The sequence below is a fragment of the Anser brachyrhynchus genome (genome assembly GCF_964034855.1).
Source record: "Anser brachyrhynchus genome assembly, chromosome: 19".
Classification (NCBI taxonomy): Eukaryota; Metazoa; Chordata; class Aves; order Anseriformes; family Anatidae; genus Anser; species Anser brachyrhynchus.
The window spans coordinates 1,522,795-1,549,922 of record NC_137712.1 but is presented as its reverse complement, the minus strand read 5'-3'; the positions used below and the strand labels follow the sequence as shown (position 1 = coordinate 1,549,922).

The window sequence follows — 27,128 nt, the reverse complement described above, 5'->3', positions numbered from 1 at the left end:
GCACTCCTCTGCACACTTGTGTGCACGCAAGCCAGGATTCAGCACAGCGCTGGTGGGCAGATGTGCTGCACTGCACGAGGCACAGGGCTCTAAGACGAGTGCTTCCAGCCATTAAAGAAAGTAAAATAAAAGGCAGCAGTGCCCGGCTGTGGTAATGCCTGGAAGATCCCAGGGCATGTCAGTGTTGCACAGGGTCTTCACAGCTTGTTCAACAGAGCAAAAGGCTGCGTCTCCCTTGGGAATAACAGCCGTCAGGGGAAGCAAGCCATAAACCTGTGTTTGATGGTGCTTGAGAGACAAATAATTTCAATGCAGACACTGCTTCTCCTCTTCTGTTTTGTTTTCTGCCTGGATAGTGTAATGAAAAGAGATGCATTTTGCCCCAAATGTCTTTATTTGAACATTTCCAGCCAGCTCTAATGAAAATTGCCACAATACCAGCAGTAGACTTGCAGGTTATGTGAAGATGCAGGAGAGAAGCCACCCGCCCCGCTGCCCACATGGGGAGAGCTCGTGGGCTGGAGGAGCACGGGTGGGCAACTCAGGGCTTACAGGATTCGCTCAGAATCTCTCAGGGAACCTGCACGAGGTCTGGGGTGGGGTCCAGCTCCTCTCTGCCCCGCTCCAGTGCTGTAACTGGTGCTGCCCCTCTGCTGCTCCAATGCAGGAGGCAACCGTCGGGTCCGTGGTGGAGACAGGAGCAGGCTCCCAGCTGCACTTTGCAGGCAGATCAAACCCCCGTAAATACCAGGCCAGTTTTAGAAACACAAAAATGAATAGTTCGGCAGCGTCACTGTGGCAAGGAGGCAGGCAAGGGCTGTGCTCTGCCCCCGGCATCCCTCCCCCGCCTCACACCCCCAGTATTCGGGCTCCCCCCAAGGACTCAATTCTCTTGGAGAGGCCGCACGTTTTTCACAGTAATGAGCTCCAGCCCAGCTGTACAAAGATGCGCGTTGCACAGAGCACTCTGCCCAGATTCATTACACCCATTATGTAAGAAGGGGATGGCCGGGGGGGTTCACATATTTGTACAAACAATAAGTACCGTCTTCCTTGTCTTGGTGAACAAGAGCTCCAAGAGGCCTCCACATCCTCCATCTCTTCAAGTGATGGCTTCTTTGTTTCCCCACGATAATTTCATTATTCTGTTTGAATACATTTATATGTTGCTAAGCCACACATAGCAACATGGATCTTGTCTCCATGGCCCAGCCTTTCTGTGATCAATACTGAGTATTTCTGCAACTCTCGCAATACCGTGTTCAGTAGGGTTTCTTTTAAAATAATAGGGAAATTATTAATTTCTGGGATTCAAAGACGGTCAGGCACATGGGCACTCAGGGAAATGCTGACCCCGCGGGGCTGCCCTGCGGTGGGATCCACCATCCCTCCCTGCTGGGCAGAGGGCACCTCATGCCCTGACGGAAGGAAACGCAGCCTGTGCAGAACCAGTGCTCTCTTCCATGGCAGCGTAGGTATTTTTCACCAAATCTCCTTGAAACCTCACTCTTCAGTGCGCTCAGACCTGGCGGTGCCTTGGGCAGTGTGTGCGGTGTGCTCATTCCTGAGCAGGGTGAAGGAAGGGGGGGGCTCCTCGCGGCTGCCCCTGCCCACTGCAGCACCTCCCTGCCCCAGGGCCATGCCCCCAAGACCCCTCCAGGGGCAGGGGACACGGAGGCTGGCAGAGCAGTTCTGGTGGGGGCCGGGCTGCCTCTCCTGGACCAGGCAGCCACCCAAGGCAGAGCCAGGCTGGGCTTTGTCCCCACATTACAACCGTGGGTGCCCCCCAGCCCTGGGAGGGAGCCTGACCCCGCTGCTGGCCGGCACAGCTGAGCCCATCTCTCTTTTGCTTTAGGTTTCTGAGAGGCGGTTTCTGGGTGCCACAACACTGTGGTGGCCTTCGAGCAGCCTGGAGGATGGCGGGGCAGAGGAGCTGGCTTCGTGCGGAGGGCCTCGCGTCCAGGCGGAGCTGTTAACCCTGTGCTTCTTCCTAGCAGCATGTGCGGACAAAGCCAAGGCAGGACTGGGGTAGCTGGGGGGGGTCTCACGGGGCCGCTGGGCTTCGTCTGATGCCGAAGACACCCTGCACCTCTCCGGGGCTGTGCAGAGCACCCCGCAGTGTGGCTGCTGCCCAGCCCGTGTGGCTCGCCCTTGGGTCCCCGTGGCAGCGTGGCCAAGCCCAGCCGGTGGAGCCGTGTGCCCCAAGGCGCTGCTGGTAGCACTCGGCTGCCTGTGTTGGTTGTGCCACCACCAGGGCTGGTTTCTCTCAGATGAGGCGGTGGTGGGAAGCCATCCGGGGGCTGTGCCCGTGCAGGCGAGGACATCGCTTTCCCTGGCCCTGCTCCTGCCTGGGCTGCGCTCTGCAGGGGCAGGGCTGAGGATGGGCTGCATGGGAAGCACACGCACCAAGGAAGACAGCGGCTGGCTTCAATGCTTTTCTAAACCAGCTGACTTTAATAGCATCTTCTGCTGTGTTTAGGACAATAAAATATCTCCCTGCTTCTCCCTGGGCTTCCCGTCTGGCTGGCGTCGCTCTCTGCTCCAGCTGGCGTTATGTTCTCCCTCCCTCTCTGCTCTCTGCATCGGACTGTTTTTCCTGTTACTCTCCTAGTGTTTAGAGCACATAAAATGTGTTGTTTTTTTGCTGATTACGATGACAGTAAATGCTGATTTTTAAAGGCAGACTTCTCTCCTTGTACTTTATCCATGGGAATGGTCTCGCGGCCAGGCACGGCAGCACGTGGTGGCTTTACGAGGCTGGGTGCAGCGGAGGGCAGTTCCTGGACACCTCCTGATCCCGTGTGCTGCCTGCCGCGTTACGCCGTGTTCCCTGCTCTCAGCACAGCATGTGCTGCTTGGCATGGATTGAATTGCTGTTGGAAACTGCAGCCCTCAGAGCAGCTTTATACTGGCCAAAAGAGCGAGGTCTGAGTGCAGAGCCATCACTTCTGGTGCCTGGCTCCTGGCAGAGCAGCATCTGAGCTGCTGGGCCCAGGGAGCCAGCGCGTGGGGCAGTGCCATGCAGGGCCGCCTTCAGGCAGGCCACCGAGCCGGTGGCACAGCTCTGTCTTTGCTGGGATCCTGCTCCCTCCCTCGGTACGTGGCACACCAGCGGCTCTCGGCCGCAGTGAGACCAAGAGCTACAAGAGAATCCTGTGTGTGCCCCTTGCCCCTAAATGCTGTCAGCCCTGGGCTCACTTGCAAAACACACTCAGAGTCGCTATGGCAATTCTCAGCAGCGCTTTGCACCAGGTCCTGAGAGACCCGTGCCTTCCAGCTGAACCACAGCAGCGGTTCCCTCCCGCAGGGACCCGTGTCCCTGTCCCCTCCGAAGGCAGCAGCGCCCCGGGGGAGCTGTGGGATGGAGATACCGGGGCTGAGCCCTGCCCTGGTACCAGGACGGGGGGGCACCAGAAAGGACCATTAGAAATACAGTCAAAAAAGACAAAGTCTGCCTTTTTAAATGAACTGCAAAATTTATTACAGTGGTTTGCTCCTGACAAGGAAGTTAATAACCTCCTGCCTGGGAAGGAAAGGTGGGGAGTGAAGAAGGAGAGGGATGAGAGACAGGAAAGGATGTGAGAAAGAGAAAGACACTTAAGGACACTTTTAATTTTCTGAAAATAAAACATCTTTTACCTCCGAAACCATTTTCTCCAGTTCTTTAAGTTCACAAAAAGAAGAAGGTGAAACTGAACCACAGACTTCAGGAGGAGAATGCACAAACGTTGAAAAGCAGAAACAAACATGCTCTTCTGCATCTAACAAGCTTCCGTGGATGAGCGGCTCTGGGTACAGCAGTCTGCAGCGGCGCTCGCCTGCAGCGTGAGAGCTCCTCAAGGCACCGGCTCTGCGCAGAGCCGCGGCGTACAAGAGTCCCCTCCAAGCAAGGACACCCACCCGCAGCGGAGGAGATGCCTGAACCCCAGCCAGCGGCACCGAGGGAGCCGCAGTGGAGCTGGCGGGGCCTCGCTGCTGCGTTGGGGGGGGACCGTGCGCTGGGCACCCGGCCGAGGAGGAGGCGTGGGGCGGGTGGAGGCTGAGCTGGAGAAGAAGCAGCAGCGAGAGCAGCCGGAGCCCCCGGCGCTGCCCCGTCGTGCCTGCGAGCCCCCGGCGCAGCCTCTCGCTGCGTGTGGCACCATGCTTGCTGCCACCCAGGGACAGGGCCGTGCTGGTGGCGCTGGGCAGGGAGGGCTCCACCGGGGGTGGCAGGATGGGGCCCTGGAGGCCCAGCTCAGGCCCCGAGAACCACGGGGCTGTTCTTACCACTCCTCGCTCCAGTGCTTTGGAGGTGGACGCAGGGGGTGCTGCCGGGGCCTCCAGCTGCACCCCAGGCCCTGGGCACGTGCTGCCACGTGCTGCTGCGGCTGCCCGGTGCCGCGGCACAGGGCCTGACCTGCACGTCCCTCCTGCCCAGCCGCTGTGCCACCTCCACCAGCATCACCTGCGGGCAGGGAGGGCACAGAGCCCTCCCCTGGCCTCACCCTGTCCCTTGGCTGCCCAGGCACCAGTGGAGGAGCTGCCCGGTCACAGCGACCCGCAGGCCCCCACAATGCTCCCAGGCCAGAGCTTTCAGCCCTTCCTCCCTGTGTCCGCTCCTGCCCTGCTGCAGGGGGGTCGCAGCAGCAGGGCCATGGGCTCCAAATCCCAGGGACGGGTCCCTGCCCCCAGCACTGACTCTCTTGGAGCGTCTGTATGAAGCTTTGCCACCCCAGACACGAGCTGACCTTGGGCACAGGGCGCACTGCAGCTGCTGAGGGCTGCAAAGCCACGGCTGCTGCCCCCGCACCAGCAGGCACGGAGAAAAACCCAGCTGAGGGCTCAGCAGTGCCTGGCCCCTCCTGTGCTGCTCGGCACCCACCAGGCAGTGACACTGTGGGAGCTCCAGGGCTCTGTTTGCCCCTGCAGAAATCCTCTGCCACCGTGCCAGTGCCTGGGCACACCACGACCCCTGCGAAACCACCGCCTGCTGGGGGTTCACCTCGCTTCTTCCCCTGCCCTGTGCATGAGGGGTCCTGAGACAGGGCAGGGCTGGGGGCAGGGAGGGCAGTGGCAAAGAGATGGTGCATAAGGACAGCAGGAGAGGAGCATAAATAGGAGAAAAGCCGGGCTTTACCCTTCCTCACACCACAGAGCCGGGTCGGGCAGGCAGCGTGCTGGGCACCAGGTGTGCAGAGGAGCTGCGGGTCCACGCTGCCGATGGGGCAGTCCAGCGGCCGAGCCCATGGCCCCACAGCCATTAACAGTCCTTACTGTGTATTAAAATAAATCATCTGGGACCTTTCCAATAGTAAGGGTTAAATAGCATCACTGAGAAGCACGGGGCAGAGAGGCGGCAGCGGCCGCCCTGGGTGCACCTCCTGCCCCGTGGTGCTGCCGTCAGCGCCGGGGCTCTGCCGAGTCCGTGCGCGGGGCCGCGCTCAAGTCCGCTTGGCGTGCAGCATCTCGATGAGGAGGTTGTTGCAGGGCACCTCCCCGCTCAGGTGCTTGTGGTACAGGTACTCCTCCGCCTGCATGCTCAGCGCCCGGACCTCTGCCAGCCGCAGCAGCAGCTGGCGAAACTTGTCCGTGGAGTGGGGGTAGTGGCAGACGGTGTACTCCAGCAGCGCCGCGTTGGCCTTCTCCTGAGCGTCCTTAGCCAGCGTGTGGTTCTCCAGGTACTTCACATCTACAAGAGACCAGGGGGTGCTGACACAGTGACAAACACAGGCACCTGCCCCGCTCTGTACTGGGTGCACCAGGAGGGACCCGACCCTGTGGGACCAAGGCTGCTGCGGTCACCGCACCCAGTGCCAGCACATGGCACAAGGGGTCCTGCTGTGCTGCCATCAGGCCCCATCCTGCCCACCTCGTGGGTGCCCCTGCTGCTGCAGACCCGTGCCCGATCCGCAAGGACCCCACCTTTGGGTGGCCCTGAAGCTGTTGCCCCACTGAGCTGCTCCTCCACCACCACGCCACAACCGAAGCCGCGGCCGGGGGCAGCACCAGGGACAAGCCCAGCTTGTGGGCGGGGGGCTTTCTGCTTTGGGCACCCGGGGTGACACCCACAGGCCTGCCCTCCCCCTGCAGCCACAGCGTGGGCGCTCGGTTCACTGCTGCTGCTCCGCGGCCGAGGCACTGGGTGTCAAGCTGCCTACCGCGGTGCTGCATCAGCAGGTCTAATGGCTTTACGCACCGTGCTGTTCCCCATCGGCTGGCTACAGCCAAACACGGATCGTATCGCAGCACCCGCCTCTGGGAGACCTTGTCGCAGACGTCGGCACTGAGAGCACTTGGGGCAAGTGGATTTAGCAGCTTTACTGTGCCGCCACGGCTGCGTGGGCAATGGTGCCACCAGCTCCTGGCTCCCAGGCTCAGGTCTGGGTTTGCAGCTCAGGCACAGCCCAGCTGCACGGAGCTCCTTGATCCGGGCATGGGCTTCAACCAAGGCAGTGGCAGGTCTGGGGTCTAGTTCAGGCTTTTGCCCCCAAAAAAGAAGGGAGGTGAACTTGGCTTTTGGGCCAAATGGGCTGTGGCCATGGCCAACGGGCTGGGGAGTGTTCAGGAGGGCAAAGCGGGGTGCTGGTGGGGGGTGGGGGGCCAAGCCCCGGCACAGGCACGGCGAGGAGCGGAGGCACTGCCGGGGGTCCCGGGGGACGCAGCCTCCAGCCCTGCCGGGGCCGGGCTGTGCGGCCGGGCGGGCGCTGCGTGGTGCAGGCACGAGTGCCACGGGTTGTGCCAAGGCACACTTTATCAGATCACCCTTCGCTTTTCACTCCTGCGGCACATTTGCTCCTATTGTGGCCGTCTCCCTTCTACCCGGGGTTGTTGTTATGAAATCTCTTTATCTGCATAAGGTTATTGTGCAAGTCATTAAAAAAAAAAGAAGTTATATTGATAAATGTCAAATCTATCCCCTGAGTTGGCTCAACAATAGCTAGTTCTACTCGATGAACTCACCTGGTTCTCTGAAAGACCCTATTCACTGTTTAATTGAATATTTGAATAATCTTTTCATTCCTGCAAGGAATAAAGAATGTTGTCCAAATAACATTGACTCACTTCATTTAGCGACACTGCAGCAGTTGCAAAGACTGTCCTGTGACAAAGCCTCCCATCACACATACAGATATGCCTGGGATTATTTCTATGCCCTCAAGTGTTCTTCCTATTCACAGCTCCTTTTGTTTGGGAGAAGCTGCTGATAAATTGCAAACGCTTAAGGGAATGTGGGCTATAAAAGCCTCTCTTCCTCCCCTCCCCAAGAGTAGCTGCTTCATGAATGTAAGTCATGAAATCGAATGATAGGTCAATCCATTAAGGCTCTATTAAGCCCTTCTGTAGAACAAAGCTAACCTGTGCCGTCCTCATAAATATTGCTATTTTGAGAAGCCCTAATTTTAATTAAATCTCTTTACCTGCTCAGGAGAGAAATCTATTTAGAACTCAAATGGCAGCTCTTGTGAGCAGGGCTTGGCTTTGATTGTGCTATGCCAGAGTGGTAAATGTGGAAATTCTCTTGTTAAAGGCAATTACATCCTGCACATAATACACAATCCCATCCTCTACAGCTGAGCCTGCGAAGGGCAAATTACTCCAAGTGAGCTCTGCAATATGGAGAGAAAAAGTTGGATTTGGGGCAACATGATGTCTGGGAAAACACAGCTATTTTATTCCATGCCTTCCCTGGAAGCCGCTGCTCCAAGGGCAAGGAATCCCACGCCATGCTCAGCACAACTTCTGCGGGCACAGGCGCTCACCATGTGCCCGGGAGGACGCTGCCCCTACTCGCTGTGACATGTGGTGGGGACAGGGATGGGAAGGGGGGACAGGGACAGGCATGGGGGACAGGGACAGGCATGGGGGACAGGGCAGCGCAGCAGGGACCAGCCCGACCGCTGCAGATCCTGCGGGGCAGCGGCTGGGGTGCGGGCCCCACCAGCTTCTTCATTTCCCAGCCCAGGCACTGTTTGTGCCACACTTTATCACTGTTTGAACAGCAAATCCCATATCTAATTTCTCTGGATTTCAAAACAGCTCTAAAGAAAAAGAAAGCCCCGGGAGGAGATGCCGCAGCTGCAGGAGGGAACAGCCGTGTGGCTTCAGGCCCTGAGACACCCACCCTGCCCGGGGTGCCGGGATCCCACGGCGAGGGACCCGCTGCTGGCAGGGAAATGTCCACAGCGACCCCCAGGCCAGCCACTGGGGAGCCGATTCCCACTGACCACACCACGCCAGGTGCTTCCCCTACCCCATGAACGCAGCAGCAAGGCTGCCCCAGGAGCAGGCTGGAGCAGTAATGCAGCCCCTCCAGCAACAAAGAGGCACAGGAATACCTGGGTGCCCGTAGGGTGCAGGAGCACAGCTCGTGGGCTGCCGCGTTTGGCAGTGGGGCACAGAGCTGCTGGCACCAGCACCGCTCCCCAGGGGGACCGCGTGGCTGCAGAGGGACAGGGCTGGAGCCAGGGGTAGAGCTGGGGATGATTTAGGAGATTTGGTTGGGGATGGGGACGGAGATGCCCCAGGCTGGGCTCACGGCCCCAGCTCGGCCCCAGAGCCCGCATTGCGGGGGCCCAGCCAGCCGCCAGCCGTCCCTGGGGCAGCGCCGCTCCCTGCCCCACGCAGGCAGGCGCAATTAGCGGTGGCAACAGCGGGGTGTGAAGCCAAGGGGCTGCAGCAGCAGAGGTGCGAGCCGGGAGCACGGCAGCCAGCTGAGCCCCTCGCTGGCCCTGCCACCGTCCTCACACCGGGGGGTGAGAGCTCCTGCTGGGACGGGGCCGAGCGGACGGTGTTGGTACTGGTAACGAAGGCGGCTGGGCCGGAGGTGGCTCCGGCTGGACCCCACGAGCTGCCCTCCTTGGGGCGAAGCTTGTGGGAAAATGCAAAAGGCACCGCACCCCTGCAATGGCTGAGGCGGATGGGGGATGCTCCCGGGGGCGGCAGCGGGGCCGGGGCTGGGGCAGAGCTGCTCTGCAGCCCAGGGATGGGGAGGGCTCTCAGGGCAGCGCCCGCAGCTCCCGCGTATTTTGTCTGGGTGAGGAGGGACCGTGTGAACCTGCCGCGTCGGCCGACCGCAGGCTCCGAGGCAGCGCCTAATCAGGAGAAACGTGCAGCCCCTGGCCGGGGCCCTCTGACGCAAATCCCGGGGGAGATAGGGCCGTCCCCGCGGCCGCCTCTGTCAACACGCCTGTTTTGCAGGGCTGTATCAGCCGGCTGTTTCCCCGCCTGGTGCAGCGGGTGGGTGACCAAAACAGGCTCTGCCCGCGGGCACCTGGGGCTGCAACGTCCTCCGCAGCCACGGCAGAGCAGAAACAGCCCGAGGAACTGCAGAGGCCTCTTGCACAAGGCAGGGCAGCTGAGAGGCTTCAGCCCTTGTTCCCGGTGCCTTGCCAAAAGCCCCTTTGTGCCCATTCCCCCAGCAGCCAGCCCAGCCGCTCCCACCGCCTCCCGCGATGCCTGGGGCGGCCTCGCGGTGCTCCGACGGCCGCAGCGCTGCCCCTGGCCCCCGTGGAGGATCCCTGCCCGCGCCCTGCTCACCGAGGCTGAAGAGGATCAGGAACTTGAGGCAGACGAACTCCTGCCGGTCCACCTGGAGGGAGTGCAGGTGCAGGACCAGCTCCTGCGCCCGCAGCACCAGGGAGTGCAGGATGGAGCCCGCCTGCGCCGCCACCGTCGACAGGTCCACCTGCAGGGAGGGCGCGAGCATCAGCTGCGGCGCCCCGCACCCTCCCCGATGCGCCCACCAGCTCGCCCCAGCCCACGGCTCCAGCCAAAATTAGGCAGTGTTGCCCACTTCCCCAGTGTTGTTCAGAAATGGGGGCCCCCTGTAGAGCTGCACATTGCTGAGTGCTCGTGCTGCCTCCCCAACCAGCGTGCTCATACCCGCTCTGTGAATAAACACCCAGCTGTGGATTTTCCCCTGCAGGAAACATTTTGCGGCAGACCCAGGAGCCAACCCCAGGTGCCCACAGGGCAGTGGGATGGGGCCATGCCCTGGAGCCGGGCAGAAGGCTCAGGTCTATCTGCAGAGTGCAGCAAAAACATCATCTTCTGCATAAACAGCCCGCAGCACAAACAAACCGGCCACCCCACGCCGGGAGGAGCGCGGCCAGAAGCGAGACAAAAATCTCCCCGGCCCCGCAGCCCCAGGGGCAGTGCCACGCTCACCTCCTGGCCGGTGACCAGCAGCACGCTGTGCTCCTTGCCGTGCTGCAGCTGCCGGTAGACGTGGTCGAACACCAGCAGCTCGCTCCAGCAGTTCTGCAGCAGCTTCATCTGGTCGCCAACCTGCAACACAGGCAGAGCCGCGCCGCTGATGCCCCCGTGCACGTGGATGCAGCACAGGAGCCTGGGCTGCATCCACACCAAGTCATTCCCAGCCTGAAGAGGGGACGAGGGCAGCCCCAGTCCCACCCCGGTGCTGCCTTGTGAGGTTCAGCACCACGCTGCAGCCTGGCAGCACGAGCTGCTCACGGGGCCCGGAGCGTTGTGCTCAGCACAGCAGAGGCACAAGGGATGGTAACAGAGGCAGCAGTGTCAAAAACTCCTCTGTTTTCACTGCTCTAGCAGCCAGAAGCACAGCGGTGAGTCTGGCCAGCAGTGCCATTACATTAAGCAGAGCACGGGTGAGGCCACCTGCCAACAGGATGAGCAGTGCCTTGGCACGGGTACGGCATCACCGTGACGTGTTGGAGGCCTGCCGAACCTCCGCCTTCCCCACAGGCCCACAGGTGACCGGACCCACGGGGCCATTCCCACCCCAGGCTCTCTCCGGGGCCAGGTTTGCCTGCTGGCAGCAGCCGGACTGGGCTGGTGAAGGCTCGCGGCCACAGGGGCATTGGCACCTCCACAGGGAGCCCCACTGCTCCCGGGGACCGGGACTTTGCCCCCACCATCACTGTCTGCCAAAAACCACATTTTTTAACTCTCTGGGATTTCTGTGTTCCCTCACAGACTGCAGCCTACCTGTAAGGCCTTTCCTAAACTCTCACCCACACATCTCTATGTAGAAATTGCAGCCTGCCTGCAAACACCCTCCTAGCAAGGGAATGCTTCATCTGATTAATGAAACGTTAATTGCCAACACCTCCCCTCAGCACAGGTCTGGCTCCTGGTTTCCATTTCCTCCTCCCCTGCATGTCACCGGGCTGGATGCCTGCGCCCTGCTCACTGCACTGCCAGTGCCACCCGGGGCAGCTCCGTCCCCGCCTGCAGAGGGACCCCAGGGTGGGCGCCTCCAGCAGCAGCTGCACCCCGCAGCGTCCCACGTCCCACGCAGGGCAGCGCAGCCCCACCGCCCCGCAGGCACCCCGGGGAGGCTCCACTGTCGGAGGCTTGCGCAGCTGCAGGGAGCCCCCCGCGGAGGGGAAGCGGGGCCGGAGCAGAGGAGGGGAGTGGGGTGGGTGCACAGCCAGCTCGGGGTGCCCGCTGTGCCTCGCCGGTGCTGGCTGCCTCTTATCAGCGCCGCCTTGCCTCCACGCGGCAGGAATCCCGCCGAAGCCGCGCACAAGACTTTAACAAAATGACTACCGGCCGCATCCCCTCGCCTGGCACCGCGACGGGGGAGTGCGATGCTGCTGTTGCACAAAGGCCCTGTGTCTCCTGCCCGTCCCTGGGATACTTTAAAGCTGCAGGAGCACAGCGCCCGGCCTCCCACCCCCGGCAGGTCTGGGGGAGGCGCAGGGCAGCGCTTTAACCCTGGTGCCTCCCGGCACTCACGCCCTGCCTGCACCTCTGCGTACCCCCGCACACAGCCACATGCGTCTCTGCACGTGTGGTGGTGTGGACACGCAGGGACAGCTACAAGCGTGCACGGCCAGGTTTGCAAAGAAATTTCTGGAAATGCCCCTGTTAAGAGGCTCAGCCCAAGGGGGCAAGCTGCCCAGGCCTCCAGGGTGTCCTCGGAAAGCCAGGGGCTGGAGGCAGCACCAGCGATAGCTGGGATGAGCCAGCCTAAACGAACAGCTGTGTTTGCCCCGTCCCTGTGCCCATGGGTGCTGCGGGATGCGACCACGCTGCTGTCCCGGCCCCGGCAGCAGGGAGGAGGCAGCCACAAAGCCGCCGTCCCCACCGGCGGGCCGAGCGCGGGGGTTTATCATCAATACTTCCCTCCCAGCAAATTCAGCGCCACCAGAAGAGCTCTGCAGGGCCATTGTGCTCGCTGCTTTTAATAGAAGGAAGACAGATGCAGTATCATGGAGCTGGATAATACCATCGTTTGGCTGAAGAGGCTGCAATAAACCAGGGTCGGTAGATTGCAAAAGGAATGGAAGTCGGATGAGAAAGAGCTTTATGGTTCCTGAGCCCGGCACCCCCCACAGGCTGCCTGGACGTATTTTGGAGGTGTGGTGGTGGTTGAACCCGTGTGGCACTGGGGAGGGAGGTGCCCGGCGGTGCAAAATGCCCGCAGCAGCAGGCAGCAGGGCTGCCCCGGCCATGTGCCCCCAGCCCAGCACTGCCCGAGCCCCCGAGACCTGAGCCCCACAGAACGCGGGGTTTCTGCTCAGCTGCTGAACAAAGAACTGGGGAAAAGCTCATTCTGCGTCAAAACAAAATGGAGATTTTCTGCATTCTGAACGACCTCCGGCCCCAAGGCCGGCGGCTGGTGAGCGGCGCAGGGAGCCGGGCTCCCCGCATGGCCGCACGCTCCCAGCCAGCAGCACCCGGCCAGCGCCGAGCCCCCCGCTCGTCTCGTAGTGTTGTTTTGTAACCTCCTTCCTGTGCCTCATTCCTGACCGGGACGAGCTCCAGAAGGGACAGGCTGAGGGTTTTGCTCTAAAAAAATGCTTTAAAGAAACTCATCTTTTTCCAAAAGGAAACATTTAAACAATCTCGAAACCCCCATTTCTTCCTGTAACAATACTAGCCGGCTTCTCCCAAGCTCCGCAGGCAGTTTCAGCGTGTCGCCTCCGCCCCACCCACGGCACACTTCACCCCGAAATGCCCACTGGCCTGCCCCAGCGTGCTGTGTGTGGCCTTCCCGGCAGCGCTATGGGGCCATGGTGGGATCGAGGCTGGGCTGGGGGAGCTGCGTGGAGCCAGCACAGCCCAGCGGCGGCTCCACGGGCCCCAGCGCTGCATGGGGCGCTCGGGGGCATCCCTGCACCTCGCTCCCACCATGGGGGCGGCCTCCCCGGTGCCCCCGCTGCAGCCTGCGCTGTGCGGAGGAGGGGGCTCCTAATGGACAGCCCTTCGGCGTCCATCAGTCCTCCCGGCGAGGCGGCACGCACGCACACTCGCCTTTAAAAGTTAAGCAAAGGATCTTCCTCTTTTAATGTCAAGGCTTTTCAACGGAGTGCTTTATCAAGGACCTGATGCAAGCTGTCTTTAAGAGGCTTTTTTTTTTTTTTTTTAAAAGAAAGCATTTAACCCATTCACAAAACGCGGCAGTGAAACGCTCCCCATGCGGGGCAAGCACTCACCTGCTGCCACAGCCGCAGAAAAGGCCTTTCTGAGGAAGGCAGGTCCGCAACCGACAGAAAAATCCATTTCCCTACAATAAATGGGGCTGGGCTGTAAAGGTCCAGGGAGGGGGCAGGCATTACCCTAGCAGCTAAATCCCCGTGCTGCTGCATGCACTGACACGGGGCGTCCCCCTGGTACCACTGCCTGCACTCGGGCATCCCTGCAGCGCCGTGACCCCAGCGAGCACCGCCAGCCTCGCCTTGCTCCAAGGTGCTCAGCGGCTCCAGCTCACCCATCCAGCTCCGGCTGCAGCACGCTGCAGGCCTGAGGAGTGCTCGGACGCCTCCCGACCCAACCGCACCCCAGCGCTGCCCTCGGGGACTTTGCCCAAAACCTGGTGCAGGGCTGGCCCCAGCGGCTCCGTCCCAGCGCGGGCACACGGTGAGCACCAGCACCCCGAGCCGCAGCCCGGGCAATTACAGGGTGCGAGCAGGACCTGTCACCTCGGCTGCTGGGAAGTGCGAAAGTGGATTAACCATCCACTGGGTGCCGGCAATCAAAACCCCACACAAGTGTAAGGTGTTAATGGTCAGATGCAGGCCCCCTTCCCCCTGCCCAGATACCACTGCCATGGGCAGCTTAAAGCAAAAAAAAAACCCACCAAGCCCAGCGCAGCAGGGCTGGGGTGACACCTCCCTGCAGGCAGAGCACGCGCTGCGGCCCTGGGCTGCTGCCCTTTGCCCGCGCCAGCAGCAGCCCTCGGCAAGGCGGTGTGGGCATCAGCGTGCTGCGGGAGCGAGGGGCCACACCAGCAGCAGCCACGGGAAGCAGTCACATTTACCCCAGTGCAGAGGATGCTAAACATTGCTGCAGCATCCACGACCAGAAGGAGATTTTAAATCTGCCAAAAACGCGCTGGCTGTTGGCCAGGAGATGGGGGTCAAGATGACCCATGCGTGCTGAAGGCAGAGGAGCAGCCGACTGCAAATGGCCCAGTGGTGGCTGCGAGATCGCTCACAAGGAGCGAGGGAAACCAGCCCCGAGGACAGCGCAGCGTCCGCTGCCACAGAAGCCCCTCGGAGCGGCGTTTCCCCCAGGCTGGTGTTCACCCACGGGTGGGGAGCAGTGAGGAAGGGCTGTGGGGTATCGGTGTCCCCTGGCCCCTGGCCGTGCGCACCCATCTCAGTGATCCCATCGCAGCAAGCCCACGTGCCCAGCCGCTGGGGCTCTGACCGGCCTCGGGCTGAAATCACGGCAATTTGTTTAACATTCCTGGCTGCTCATCCCAATCTAAAGGTCATCGCACCCCTGTGTGCATGATATTTATAGATACGTGTAGCAATATCACCTATCTAGACCAGACTGTGCAAGATATTTGTATATAAAAGGAACCTCGAGCAGACACAATGTGAGTGTGCAAGTGTGCGTGTGCATGCACATCCCTCTCTCTCTCTCTCTCTCTCCATATATATATAAAAAAATTACATCTGAAAGGACAAAGTTGCCTGAGACTCACGACCCAACAAAATATATTTCACCCCCGGCCCATATTTTTCTTCCTGAAGAGCTGCTGCAAATCTTCCCTCAGTCCTGACACATCTCATCTAGACTCAGTTAAAGTTCGTATTTATGGGCGTCAGCGCTGACCTCTTCCACCTCCGCCCGCGCGGCCTCGCGCCACGGCTCCGCGGCCGGCCCTCGATAAACAAGCGGGCCCCCAAATCCCCCTCTGCCGCGCGGCATTATTAGTCTTGCCTCCGAAGGCCAGCGCAGTCCGTAATTCTCCGCCTGGTGACACAAGATGAACGCGGCGACATCAGTCTCGCGGCGGATTGGCATGGGGACCCTCGTTTGTCAGTGGCAGACTGACAGAATTACTGGCCCTTAAATGAAACGATATATCTGGGAAGTTAAATCTGTTTTCAATCTGGCTGCCCCGCGCCTGCGGGCGGACGTGGCGCGCGAGCTGATGTCAAGGGGCCGTTAGCCCCTCTCCCCCCGTGTCCTTCCCAGGGCGCAGCGGCGGAGCCGGGGGGGCTCTCACCACGTCCCCAGCCCTGGCCCCGGCATCCAGCTGGGAGGAGACAGCAAAGGGTCCAGTCTGCCTGGTGCGCCAGGGTCCCTCACTGGGCTTTTGGTGTGGGAATGAGAATGGGAACGGGACCTGCTGGCTCTGGGGGGACCTGCTCCTGCTCCCCTAGGCAGGGAGCAAAGCCTCGCCCTGGCACCCCCGGGGGTTTGCCCCCTCCAGGCCTGGGCAGAAGCTGTCTGCAAAACAGCCCCACAGCATGAGCCCGTGGCCCCAGCACCCCTGGTAGCTGGGAGTGCTCGGGGAGGGGGGGACACTCTACATGGGGGACACAGAAAGGTGACCTGTACCCGCTCCCTGCTCAACATCGTCCTGGAGCGATGCCGGTGCATCGCCCTCCCAGCCCGGCCCCCCCAGGAGCCCTCCCCTGGCTGGGGACAGCAGCGGCCGCCTGCACGTGGCCGTTCCCGGGGGGGCTGCGGTGTCCCTGCTCCAGGGAGCTCCGGCCGTGCCGCGGGGACTGCCTGCGTTACGGCCATCGATCCCCGAGGCCACGGTTTTACACTGTGCTAGTGGGCTTTAGGGCAAAGCCATAAACTCTGCACTAGCAGGAGTTCATTTACCGCGCGCTTTTATGCTCCGGGCAGGAGAGGGAGAGGTTCCAGGTGCTGTGGAGCTGCTGCCCCGTCCCACGCTCTCCATAAACCACCGCCCCGTGCCGGGGGACACCCGGTGCTGTGCAGGACGGTGCTGGCTGCGGCGTGCACCCGCTGGGCAGCAGGGCTGCGCCCCCAGCCCGCTCCCACCCCAGGGACGGGGCAGCTCAGGGGGATGTGCCCCGGGGTGCCCTGCTCAGCTCCATCTCTGGGCACCACCGGGATGTGTTCAGGGCACCGGTGGCCCCGGCCAGGTGAGACCTCGTGGCACCGTCCCGAGCCCTGCAGGAGGAGGAGCGCCCTCAGAGGTGCATTCACACGGAAGCAGCCTATTTTCGTGGTGCGATCAGGCAGACAATAGAGTTACAAGGCTACACGGCAATGCAGCTGATGGCTGAATTTACACTGTTTACAATATCTCCTGCAAAACAACAGCCACCCTGTTCCCAAAATCCAGGCTGGACACTGATATGATTGAAATAAGCCAGACCCAGCCCCACAATGCGACTTCCTGACAGTGTTTTGGATAGCCAGGGGCTATTTTGAGCAGCGAGGCTCTGCCCTGCGGTATCCATGGGGTGAGCATGGCAAGGAGCATGGCCCTGTCCTGGGCATGGTCCCTGTGGCACTGGGATGGGCGCTGATTTTGGCCAGACCTGGGCAGTGCAGCCTCACACTGCGTACATGGGAAGGCACCTGCCTCTCCCAGCAGTCGCGAGACAGCTCGCTGCATTGTGCCAACATTGCAAAATATTCTCCCATTTTTGCAGCAATTTGGGATCTTAGTTCAGCCCAGAACACAAACATAAAATATCTGAGAATGTGGCGAGGCTGGCAGTGGCTGCCCCAGCCCTGCTCATCCCTCTCCTGGCCCCAGTAAGTGTTTGGGGGGCTTGGGAGACGCGAGGGGCAGGCAGGTGGGGTCAGCACCATGCTCCCCAGCACACGGGCTGCCGGCAGCTGAGGCCGATGCAGAGGAGCTGCCTTCGGCCCAGCCCGGCCCTGGCTCCCTGCTGCTGGCAGGCACCCACCTGACAGCATCGATTTTCCTCCTAAAGGCAGAGGAGAGAATTGTCTCAACTATAATTCCTCAACGTTACATTTTTCAATTATACCTAGAGCCTGACACCGCACTCACTCTGCCGGCGATTGCCTCCGCACCTGCCCCCGCCGTGACGCACCGGACACGGCGAGCCCCGCGGTGCCGGCAGGCTTGTGGTCATGGCTATCGCCCTCCTGCCAGCACGTCAGGCCCAATCCTGCCCGCTGCAGCACCCCATCCTGCTGGCACTTCAGCCCCGCTCCCCTCACTGCCCACATCCCCATACCACACCCCTCCCAGTGCCCAGGCCCCCTACCTCCAGCTCCTTGAAGAAGATGCAGCTCCGTGCCCACTCCACGATGGAGAAGAGGGTCTGGTCGGCCATCTTGCACATGAGGCCAAAGGTGCTGAGCTTCTCGTGCCGGCCTTTGCCTTGCTCTTGCTGCAGGCAGGCCAGGATCCGCGCCTTCACCTGGGCCTCGTCGGGCTCCAGCTGCAGCAGCTTCAGGATGACCTCGGGGATGTCAGGGGGGGAGCTGCTGGGGTAGGTCTCTGGGTACATGTAGGGCATGGACTCGTGCGCGTTTGTGTAGTGGTCGGGGTACTCGGACTTGATGGTGCGGCTGGGGAAGGAAGGGTAGTGGTAGCCGGCGAGCGGCGCGTGGCTGGGCACAGTCATTCCCAGGGAGGGCGTCCCGTAGGGGCCGCGCTCGTAGTCGACGGGCGTCAGGGCGGCGGGGTTGGGCGGCAGGGTCTTGGACATGGCGTGGATGCTGTGGATGGTGGAGGACAGGCTGTAGTCGTTCTGCACGGGAGACACGATCTGGGGCACGGTCTCCAGCTTGAAGCCGTTGGCACGGATCAGGGCTTTCTTCTGCTGCTTTAAGGCACGGTCCCGCTTGTACATGGGCCCAAACTTGTTTCTGCCTCCGCGCATCCGGTCTGCACGCACGGCTGTGGGGCAGAGGCGGCAGAGGCTGCAGTGAACCCGCGCCGAGGGAGAGCAGCGCGAGGGGGGGGGCAGACAAATGGGACGGGGGGGCGCTGGGACAGCTGCCCAGAGAGCTGCTGGCAGGGTTGTGCTGTGGGGCTGGGGTCTGCTGTGCCTCAAAACCTCTGGGAATTGCAAGGAAGGAAGAGATACTTGGCTTGAACTACGAAATGCACGGGGGTAGGGGAGGTTGTGCCCTGTGTGGGCTTAGAGCAGAGCCCCAGAAGCCTGGGCAGACAAGGTGGGGGGGTGGGGGGGGGCTTGACGCCTGCTTTCATTTTTACAGCCCTCAACCCTGGACCAGCCCCAGGATTTCCTTGTTTCTGCTGAGCCTGGGGCAACACAAACTCTGGCTTGCGTGCACCCAAGCTGCACTCTTCCTGCAACCCTCTCCCCATTTCCAGGGCTCTCGGAGCCCTGCGCACAGCTGCGAGGTGCCCTCAGGCTGCCTGGGGCTCAGCGCAAGCGCCCCGCTCTCGGAGTCGTCCTGATGGCCTGCAGCAAAGCAGACATTCCTGCTGAACCCCGAGGAAACCCAAGAATGTGTCACTGTGCGAGGACACAGGTGCTTCTCCGCAGCACAAGCTCATCCCGGCCCCACGGCCGCCAGCCCACCCGCACAGCCCCAGCTCGGGAGGCCGCGAGCTGGACGCCTCGGCAGGCACCAGAGGCGAGCGAGCCAGCGAGCACAGCCCGCGGCTGAGCATGAAAGGGAAAAGCCCCTCAGCTGGCTCGCAGCCTCACTGAGAGCAGGCGGTTCTTGCTTTTGTGTCGCCGCTGTTACCTCTGCCTCTCTTTCACCCATGTGCCCCGCGGCTGCTGGAAGCGTGGCCAGACCCCGGAGAGCTCCCAGACTCTCCGCAGGCAGGCTGGAAGGGCGGCAGTGCTGGCCGGGAGCAGCAGCGTTCGCAGGGAGAGCAGGAATGTGCTCCCAGGGGAGCCGCCCTGTGCTTCCTCCCTCATTCTTTATTCATGGAAACAGCATCTCGAGCCACGCGGCCACAGGCATCCTCCGCGACCCGGGATGCCTCAGCTCCCCGGCTCGTGGGAGCCTGCCCCGCACGCAGCTGCCTTGGGCCGTGCCTGCCTTCAGGGTCTGCTGCCAGCACCCCTATGGGACTCCCCGCGGGGACACCCCATCACAGCCCCAGCTGGCACCTGGTTTCCACCGCCAGCCCCACACCCTAGGGCATACCGAGAGCCCTCCTCTCCTACCCACTCCGAATAATATTTTGGGGTTTATTTCCCCACCAGCATTTCCCCCACCCTTTGAGAAAGGGAGCCCAGGGAGCACATCCCAAGCCCGCCTACATCCTCCCTGCCCAAAACCTTCCCCGGGCAAACACTGGTCACCTCCTTCCATCTCAGACCAAGAACACAAAGAGAGAAGGGGGCTTTCAACCCCTCCTGCTCCACTTTTCCATTTCAGGACTGCATCCGTTTCTAAATACCACCGGATTCACACCGTGACCATCTCACGGCCGAGAGCCCGGAGCAGGGGGAGAGGTGGGCAGAGGGAAGCCCCCAGTCTCCAGCTCCCTGTCCTGGCCCCTTGGCCACGTCGCCATCCCCACGGCAGCCCTGCGCCCCCTGCCCCGCAGCTCCCCCGGCCGCAAGCTGCACTGCAGCTTCAGGAGGGGGCCAGTATCACCACGGTGCTTGTCTCCAAAATTAATCATTCGGGGCTTGCTTTTGTCCCGTGTTGCTGAAGCATTCTCCGTGTAGCTTGGCTTCCCTGACCAAAAAATTCAATAACGAAGGCAATGTAAGCTCCAGTTTTTAACACGAGAGTCCCACAGGAATGCTATTTGCCTCTGGGTGCCTCCCTCCCCAGCGAGCTGCTGCAGCTAACAGCAAGAAAATAAACAAAAAGAGGCTGTTTGGAACGAGCCGGCTGCTGATAGCCCGGCCGCTGCCCTCCTAGCCAGGCAAAACACGGGGCCAAATTAGCTCCATGGTAAGCAAGACAAAAACAGCCAAAAATGGGAAACCAGAAGTGCATCTGCCCCCCCAAATGCTGCCTCTGCCTGTCCCTTACAGCCGGCACCTGCCCCACTCCCAAGCCCCTGCCTGACGGGTGCGGTGCTGGCCCAGCTGCTGGCCCGCGCACGGCAGGCTCGGGGTACCAGTAACTCCAGTCTGGGGAGAAGCAGGGAACTGGGATCAGTTTGGAGACAGGGCTGGAAGCTGGACCACGCCGGGAGTTTGCAGGCGCTGATTCTGCAGCCCGATGTTGTGTCTCAGCCCTGCGCCTCCGCCCCAGCAGCGCTCTAACCCCGCTCCCCGGGAAGCGAGCGGCTCGCTCCCTGCAAGTACGCGCAGTACTTTGTGATTAACCCGCACGTCGCCTTGAACTCCCGCGCGGATGCAGCCCTGCCTGGCCAGCCCGGCCAGGTGAGAAGTGTCAGCCCAGCCGGCACGTCTGTCCCCATCCATCTGCCGTAAAATGTGAAGGGTTTCAGGGCAGAAGGGGTTGGGGGGGAGCTGACAACGGCAGGAGTTTTCCTTTCCGCGTTTGCGTTTGCTTTTGCTTTGCAATCGCTTGCCAGCGAACTGTGTCCTGGATGTATTTCGCTGGCCTGTGCTAAGCGTTGCAGAGACCACAACAACAGACGCGGGGATGTCAGGGCCCGACTCGAACACCTCAGTCGGGATCAGCTTCTCTGACACGAGCGAGGTGACGACAGTGGGGGATGTAATTGCACTCCCCGAGAGTCAGGCAGCTGAGAAATCTGTTATACTAAATGTCACCAAGAGGAAAAATATAATTTGTGGTGGGTCTCACGTAGTTTTATTGTGAGTCTCGTAATATTTAACGTTTTCCTTAAGTCCCAGCTTCTGGAATTATGTGATTAAGGAAAACAATAATTTCTCTGCTATTTCCCAACCGTTCTGCCAGCAAAGAAAAAATCCTGGAAAGTTGAAGCCCCAGCAGCCAAAACCCCCGGAGAAACAAAACAAAAACAAAAGAACGAAAAGCAGAAGGCAAGGCGAAAAAACGAATTTTTGTTTAACTTGGGGAGGAAAAACGGAACCGGAGCGGCCCCGGCAATCACCGGCCCGGGGCGCGCGGCGGCGGCCGGGGGCAGCGCGACCGCCGCGGGGGGAGCGCGCAGGGCGAGCGCCGAGCCCGGAGCCCCCCGGGCCGTCCCGTCCCGACCCGTCCCAGCCCGTCCCGAGCCGACCCGTCCCGTCTGCGCCTACCTTCCAGGCGCATCCCCACGGTGAGGCACTTCTGGAAGCGGCAGTAGGGGCAGCGCTTCCGCTGGGTCTTGTCGATCTTGCAGTTCTGGCTCTCGGTGCAGGTGTAGTGCTTGTTGTTCTGCACCGTCCTCTTGAAGAAGCCCTGCGGCGGGCAGCGGCGGCGATGCGGCGGGCACCGGCCCCGAGCCCCCGGAGCCCCCCGCCCTGCCCCGAGCCCCCCGCCCGCCGCCGGGGCTCCCGTCGCGGCCGCGCTCCCGTGCCGCCGCCCGGCGAGCTGCCGCTAACGAAAGCGGGCGAGGGGCGGCCCGCGGGGGCCCCGCAGCCCCGGCCCCGGCCGTGCCCCCCCCCCCCTCTCCCCAGCCCCGGCCCCGGCCGTGCCCCCCGCCCCGCAGCCCCCTGCCCGCTGCCCGCTCCTACCTTGCAGCTCTCGCAGGTGAGCAGCCCGTAGTGGTACCCCGAGACCTTGTCCCCGCAGACCGGACACAGCTCGTCCAGGTCCTCATCATAGGAATAGTCCATCCCCGCCGGCGGCCCTGCTGCGGGACACGGCGGCGGCTCAGCGGGACGGGGCCGGGGGGGGGACGGGCACCGGGCGGCCCCGAGCCCTGCGCCGGGAGCGGGAGCGGGAGCGCGGCGCGGCGGAGAGCGAGCGGCAGGTGCCGGCGCCGGAGCCCTTTATAGCGCCTGGAAGAGCAGCTCCATGCTGGTGCGGGCGAGCGGCCAGCCCCCCGGGGGCTGGGGAACCTCCTCTGGGAGAGCGGGCGGCTGGCGCCTGGGGACGGGCTGGGGAGGAGGGACCTGGCGGCCCGGGGGCGCGGGGACGCGGGCACGGCCCGGCCACGGCCCCCCGGGTGCGGCGGCCCCGACGGCGGCGGCCCCGGGGCAGGAGGAGGTGGGAGCCGAGCCCCCGGGCCGGGGCCGCACCAAGGGGCCAGGAGCCGCCCGCGTCGCCTGGGCCCGGGGCGCGGTGCCCCGCAGCACCCGCGGCAAGCACGAGCCCCCCGAGCCCCCGGTCCCCCAAGGCCTGCCAGAGCGGGCCCGTTACCCCCACGGCTGCCGGTGGAGCCCCAGGAAAGCCGCGTGAGGAGCGCTGGGGCGTGCGGCACCTCCGGCACCTCCCCTGGGGCCACCGGCGATGGTAACGGCACGGACGTGGCGCCAGCCGGACAGTCACCGCTCACTGCCGCTGTTCAGTTCCCTGCTTCACTTTTAGGCACTGAAACACTCCCCGAGAGATCGGCGCAGAGCACGTCCCCGCCGTCAGCTGGGTTTCGTTCTGTCTGGGGAAGTTTCCTGCTCGCAGGCGAACGCGGCCGCCTCCAGCCTCCCTGCCCCGTCCAGCTGAGGGGCGACCGGAGAGGCGGCTGCACAGGGCTCGGTGAGCCGCCCCCTGCCCCTGCCCACGCAGGGCAGTGCGGGCAGCACGGGCGCTGCCTCCAGCTCTCGGTGGGGATGGAGGAGCTGCTGCTGCTCAAACAGAGCTCAGCACCGATACGCGGCTCACATGTGGCCTGTCCCGCTCCCAGCCGTGGGCCTCATGCAGGCACACACGGGTTCAGCCCAGCTGGGGGCTCCTCCTGGCCAGCAACCAGGGCCAAACCGAGCCCAAAAACACAGCAAGGGGTGAGTCTGGGCGCAGAAAAACCGTGCCTGGCCTGGCACTGCATCACCCCAGGCAGGAGCAGCCTCCTGCTCCCAGGCCAGCCAGGCACATGCCCCGGTCCGGGTGCTTGGCCACGGGGAGCTCGAGGCTCCCTCGCTGAGCCAGGCAGGGGAGCTCAACCCATCCCCTCGGGGCCGGCCCGCTCTCATTGAGAGATGCTTCCTGGCTGCCCAGCTCTGCGCCAAGAAGGGCCCACGGGGGACGGAGCCACAATTTGAGGCGTTTTGACGCCCAAGGGAGCCGCAGGGAGGGCGCAGGCCCCGAGGCTCGGCTCATCCTGCACATCCCACCCCACACATCCCATTCCACTCAGCTCGTCCCCCACAGCTCGCCCCATACGGCTCGTCCCGCACGCCCATCGCGGCCCGCGGGTGCCCCAGGGAGGAAGCGGCGCTGGCAGGGATGTGCGGCAAACAGGAAGCGGGCTCGGCAGAGGATCGCTCCAGAGCCACCAGGAATCGAGCCCAGACTAAGAATAGCAGCAGGCAGCCCCCGGCGCGGGCTGGTTTGGCTGGGAAGGAGCGCGTCTACCGCTCGCAGAGCCCCCCGGCCGCAGCCCCCACGCTCACGGTGAGCTCCAGGGGAGCTGCCGGGAGCCGCGGAGCTTCAGCTGCCACCGGGGAGAGGAGCCCAGGAGGGGTTGGGGGGCCTGGCTGCCCCCACGCTTGCTCCAGGGTGCGGGGGCTGCCTGTGCTTGAGGGGGCTGCGACAGAGCTGGGGTGGCCAGGAACCCCCAGCTCACCACCCCTCGGACTGCCAGAGCCCCTCGGTGGCCTTCGCTCGCCACCCCCTTGCCCCGCGGCTGGATCTGGCATTTCTGGGCAGCAGCAAGGCCAAAGGGCTGAGGCCATGGTGGGACCTCGCTCTGCTGCCCTTGGGGCCCAAAGCAGGGCCAGGCGATCCTGGGTGTCCCTGGGTGTCCCCACGCCCAGCTGATGCTGGTGCCTCCATCCCCACGTCCGCTCATGGGGATGGGACGGGAAGCGAAGGCCCACGCACGGCTCCCGCTTCCTTGCCAAGTGTCCCCAGCCTCCACCGTGCCAGAGAGACCCCCACGAAGCAGGGCACGGGCAGGGAACAGGCAGGTCAGGGTGGCCGCGGGTGTCCCCACTGGCAAATACTCACCGCGACACGGCGCTGCGCCCCGCTGCACACGGGGTGGGGGTGGCAGGAGAACTTCGCTCGCACCTCCGGCGAGCAGCCCCAGCCCAAGGAGCCTCCGCGGGTGCCGGGTACCGCTGCCCCCTCCGGAGTGGGCTGGGGGATTTATAGGGCCCGCGTCCGCTGGGGAGGTGTCGGGGCTCTGGCTGCGCGCACAGCGCCCGGTGCAGGACACCAGCCAATCTCCTCCCCGCGGGGGCCAGGCTCAGCCGAGGTGGACCAACTTAGTTGCCTTATTGGTTTCTGTGGCCACGTGACCATGCAGAAAAACATCATAATTAAGCTACAAAATGCTGCCCATAAACTAGCATTAGAAAGTGACAGGGGAGATAAGTGGGACCTCTGCAGCAGATAAAGCACCAGGAGAGAGGAACTCCGGCGGGAGGTGGGGGCACGGGTGGGCAGGGGCGAGCGCACCAGCGCCTGCGCCCACGCCAGGGCCGCGCTGATTTATGGCCGCGGCGGGAGGGAGGGGGCCGTGGGGCGGCCACGCCAGGTCAGGCTGTGGGGCAGGACGCCTCGGGAGGAGCAGGATCCGCGGGACGCACAAACCCAGCACCAGGGACCAGCGGCCGAGGCCTCCCCAGCCCTCGAAGGAACCTGGGCCACCCAGGCCAGCACCCACAGTGGCCGGGACAGGCACGGAGCCCAGCTGCCCACTTGGGGTGCATGGGCAATGTGCTCAGGGACAAGGCGTTGGGGCAGCAAATTCCCCGCCACGTGGATTTCCCACCTCCTGCACAGCGCCGGGCACAGTCCTGACCCGCGGGCACTGTGGTGGTGCTGGGGCTCTGGTTTCCATCTCCCTGGGAGGGCAGCGAGGCGAGGCCCCGGCTCACGATGCCTCCCTCCTGCCAGGGCAGGAATTTGCTCTTTCTTCTACCCCGAGGCCCCGTTATCCATCACCCCAGCGTCTCCCCACGTGCCTGTGCACAGAGCCCTGCTGGTGGCTCATCCCAGCACCACGGTCCCGAGGACTTTGTGCTGCGGCCCCAGCGGGTACCGGGACAGCAGGACCCAGGCTCGGGGCCACGGGACGGGCGTCACCCCACGGGGACAGGCCCCAGCTCACGGCCTCACCGCAGGAGGGAGCGGGGAGCCCGCGGCACGGGGCCGTGGGGAAGGAGCGGGAGCCACGAGCTGTGCAGCCCCGGTTGTTTTTTCCTTGCTCTGCAGCTGAAGAGAGGAGAAAAGTAACGAAAACACAGCTCTGTAGAAGAGCCAGGCCTGGAGAGGCAGCTTCCGCCCCGATCCCAAGCAATTATCAGCCGAATGCCAGATGTTCCGATGCAATGCCAATGTCAGGGAAAATAAATCTTTGGCAGGTTCAAGGTCCCCGCTGGGCCGGCACACAGCGGCTCGCGGCTCAGCCCCGCGCGAGGCGGGGACGGAGCAGCGCGGGGCGGCCACACCGCTTCCTCCCGCCGGGCATTGTTCCCCCGGGAAGCCCCGGCCTCATGCCGGCCACTTGCTATTTTTGAAGCTAGGTGTTTTCAGGGGTAAATACGTCCCTGCTGGCCTTGGGCACCTTCCTTTGCACAGGCCCTCGCCAAGGCCATGGCCAGCCTGCGGCGGGCGCACGGTCAGTGCTAGTTCTCTGGGCAGCGCGGTGGGGCCGTGCGGAAGGGCAGGCTGGGGAGGCGCGGGTCGGGGCAGCCACAGGGGGCCCTGCAGCGAGCCTGCTCCTGGCGAGGTGGGCACGGGGGGCTCTGGCACTGGGGATGCCCGGCTTTGTCTGCAATGAGGGCGCCAGCTCCAACACCAGGGCGCTTTGCAGCAGTGTCACCCACCACTTGCCCAGGCTGCTGCTCTCCTTCCCGTCCCGGTGCTGGGCTTGCTCTGGGACACAGGACCAGCAGTGCCTGGGGGCACCCCGTGTACCCCCGCAGCAGGTGCCCATTCAGGCAGCAGCAGCCGGGCGTGCAGAGCCCGTGCCAAAGGCTGTGCACAGCCCCGGGGGTGCCTGGGGACAGGCAGAGGTGCAGAGCGGGGCAAGGGTTCAGGGGCAGAGGGACGAGCTGGTGCCAGCACTCAGGAGGGGACAGGGGCCCTGTGCTCCCAGTGACACAGGCCCCCAGGGAGGTGCTGGGAGGTGGGGCCGGCTGCCGCTGGGTGCCTGGACCCAAAGGCGCTGCAGCAGCTTCGGTGGGGGCGTCCCCAACAGCCGCGGGCACAGAGGAGGCACCGCCGCCCCCGGGCACGCAGTGACGCCGTCCCCATCATGGCTGAGGGACTGGCACAGCCTCTGCTTCGTGCTCCCGATGGGGCCAAGCCCTGCCATGGCCATCGCCAACCCCACCTGTTGTCACCAAAGCCCCGGCCACCACCACAGGGCCGGCACGGCCACAGCCGAGCCCGCGGGGGCCGCACCACCCGCCGCGGGACGCAGCCGTGCTTTGGCTCCTTGCTGGTGCGCAGCCTTGATGCTCGGCAAAGCATATCTCCTTCTCGGATGTTATCTTCATCCACTCAGCTTATCTGCGGCGGGGCAGCCCTCCTGCCTGCGCCACGTTCCCGGAGCGTGCCTGCAGCAGGTGTGGTCAGCACTACTGTTGGCCGGAGCCGGCCGCCTGCACCGCCGGCTGCCCGCAGTCCCTGACTCCGGGGCCCGTGGCGATAACGTGCGCGCGGCGAGGACTTTGGCGATAGCGTTCCCGATGACATTACCTTGTCCCCCGCATTCTTCCGATGCCACGCACGCCTTTACTCGGGGGTGCGGGCAGGCCCGGCGCATGGCGGCGTGTGCAGATGGTGCGCAGGCAGCGCTGGTGGTCTCCTCCCGGGGGGACTCATTGACATATCAGTCACATAGTTCTGCATAATTGGGACTTGGATGCAGCCTCTCTTTATGTTTCCTCTTGGCAGTTGCCAACAACATGAAGCACTCCTGGGTCAAAATGACAGCCTTTTGTTTACTATTCCTGCTTATGTGCCTCATTTTCTTCAAGGATAAGAGCTCTTTATAGGAATCTTTATTGTGATGAGGTTAGCAGAGAGAA

The 27,128-nt window shown here is 63.0% G+C and overlaps 2 protein-coding genes across 3 annotated transcripts in view; one reads left to right on the top strand and one right to left on the bottom strand.

Annotated features, from left to right (window-relative positions):
• Nucleotides 1-5,130, top strand: part of ADGRD2 (adhesion G protein-coupled receptor D2) — a 31,922-nt gene extending 26,792 nt beyond the window's left edge. Inside the window, exon 26 of the mRNA XM_080561951.1 lies at nucleotides 1,856-5,130. Coding sequence (XP_080418077.1) covers nucleotides 1,856-1,863 — 8 coding nt within the window. The 3' untranslated portion in view covers nucleotides 1,864-5,130. The remainder of the gene's footprint in view (nucleotides 1-1,855) is intronic.
• Nucleotides 3,451-24,454, bottom strand: NR5A1 (nuclear receptor subfamily 5 group A member 1). Of its 2 annotated transcripts, none has more exons than XM_080561989.1 (7): nucleotides 24,094-24,454; nucleotides 21,723-21,838; nucleotides 21,306-21,447; nucleotides 17,427-18,064; nucleotides 10,147-10,266; nucleotides 9,517-9,664; nucleotides 3,451-5,668 (listed from the first exon to the last, which is right to left on the bottom strand). In XM_080561989.1, the coding sequence occupies exons 2-7, from the start codon at nucleotides 21,822-21,824 to the stop codon at nucleotides 5,421-5,423; spliced, it is 1,398 nt and encodes a 465-aa protein (XP_080418115.1). In that variant the 5' UTR covers nucleotides 21,825-21,838; nucleotides 24,094-24,454; the 3' UTR covers nucleotides 3,451-5,420. The 2 variants fall into 2 exon arrangements, with proteins under 2 accessions (XP_080418115.1, XP_080418114.1); XM_080561988.1 differs by having other exon boundaries at nucleotides 21,723-21,841; nucleotides 24,094-24,452.
• Between the last annotated feature and the right edge of the window lie 2,674 nt (nucleotides 24,455-27,128).

Excerpts from the sequence above, each read along its gene's own strand:
- NR5A1 (XM_080561989.1), bottom strand. The coding sequence starts at position 21,824 with ATGGACTATTCCTATGATGAGGACCTGGACGAGCTGTGTCCGGTCTGC. Across the intron at positions 21,448-21,722 it reads TCACCTGCGAGAGCTGCAAG|GGCTTCTTCAAGAGGACGGT; the intron begins GTAGGAGCGGGC and ends TGCCCGCCGCAG. Across the intron at positions 18,065-21,305 it reads CGTGGGGATGCGCCTGGAAG|CCGTGCGTGCAGACCGGATG; the intron begins GTAGGCGCAGAC and ends TCTGCCCCACAG.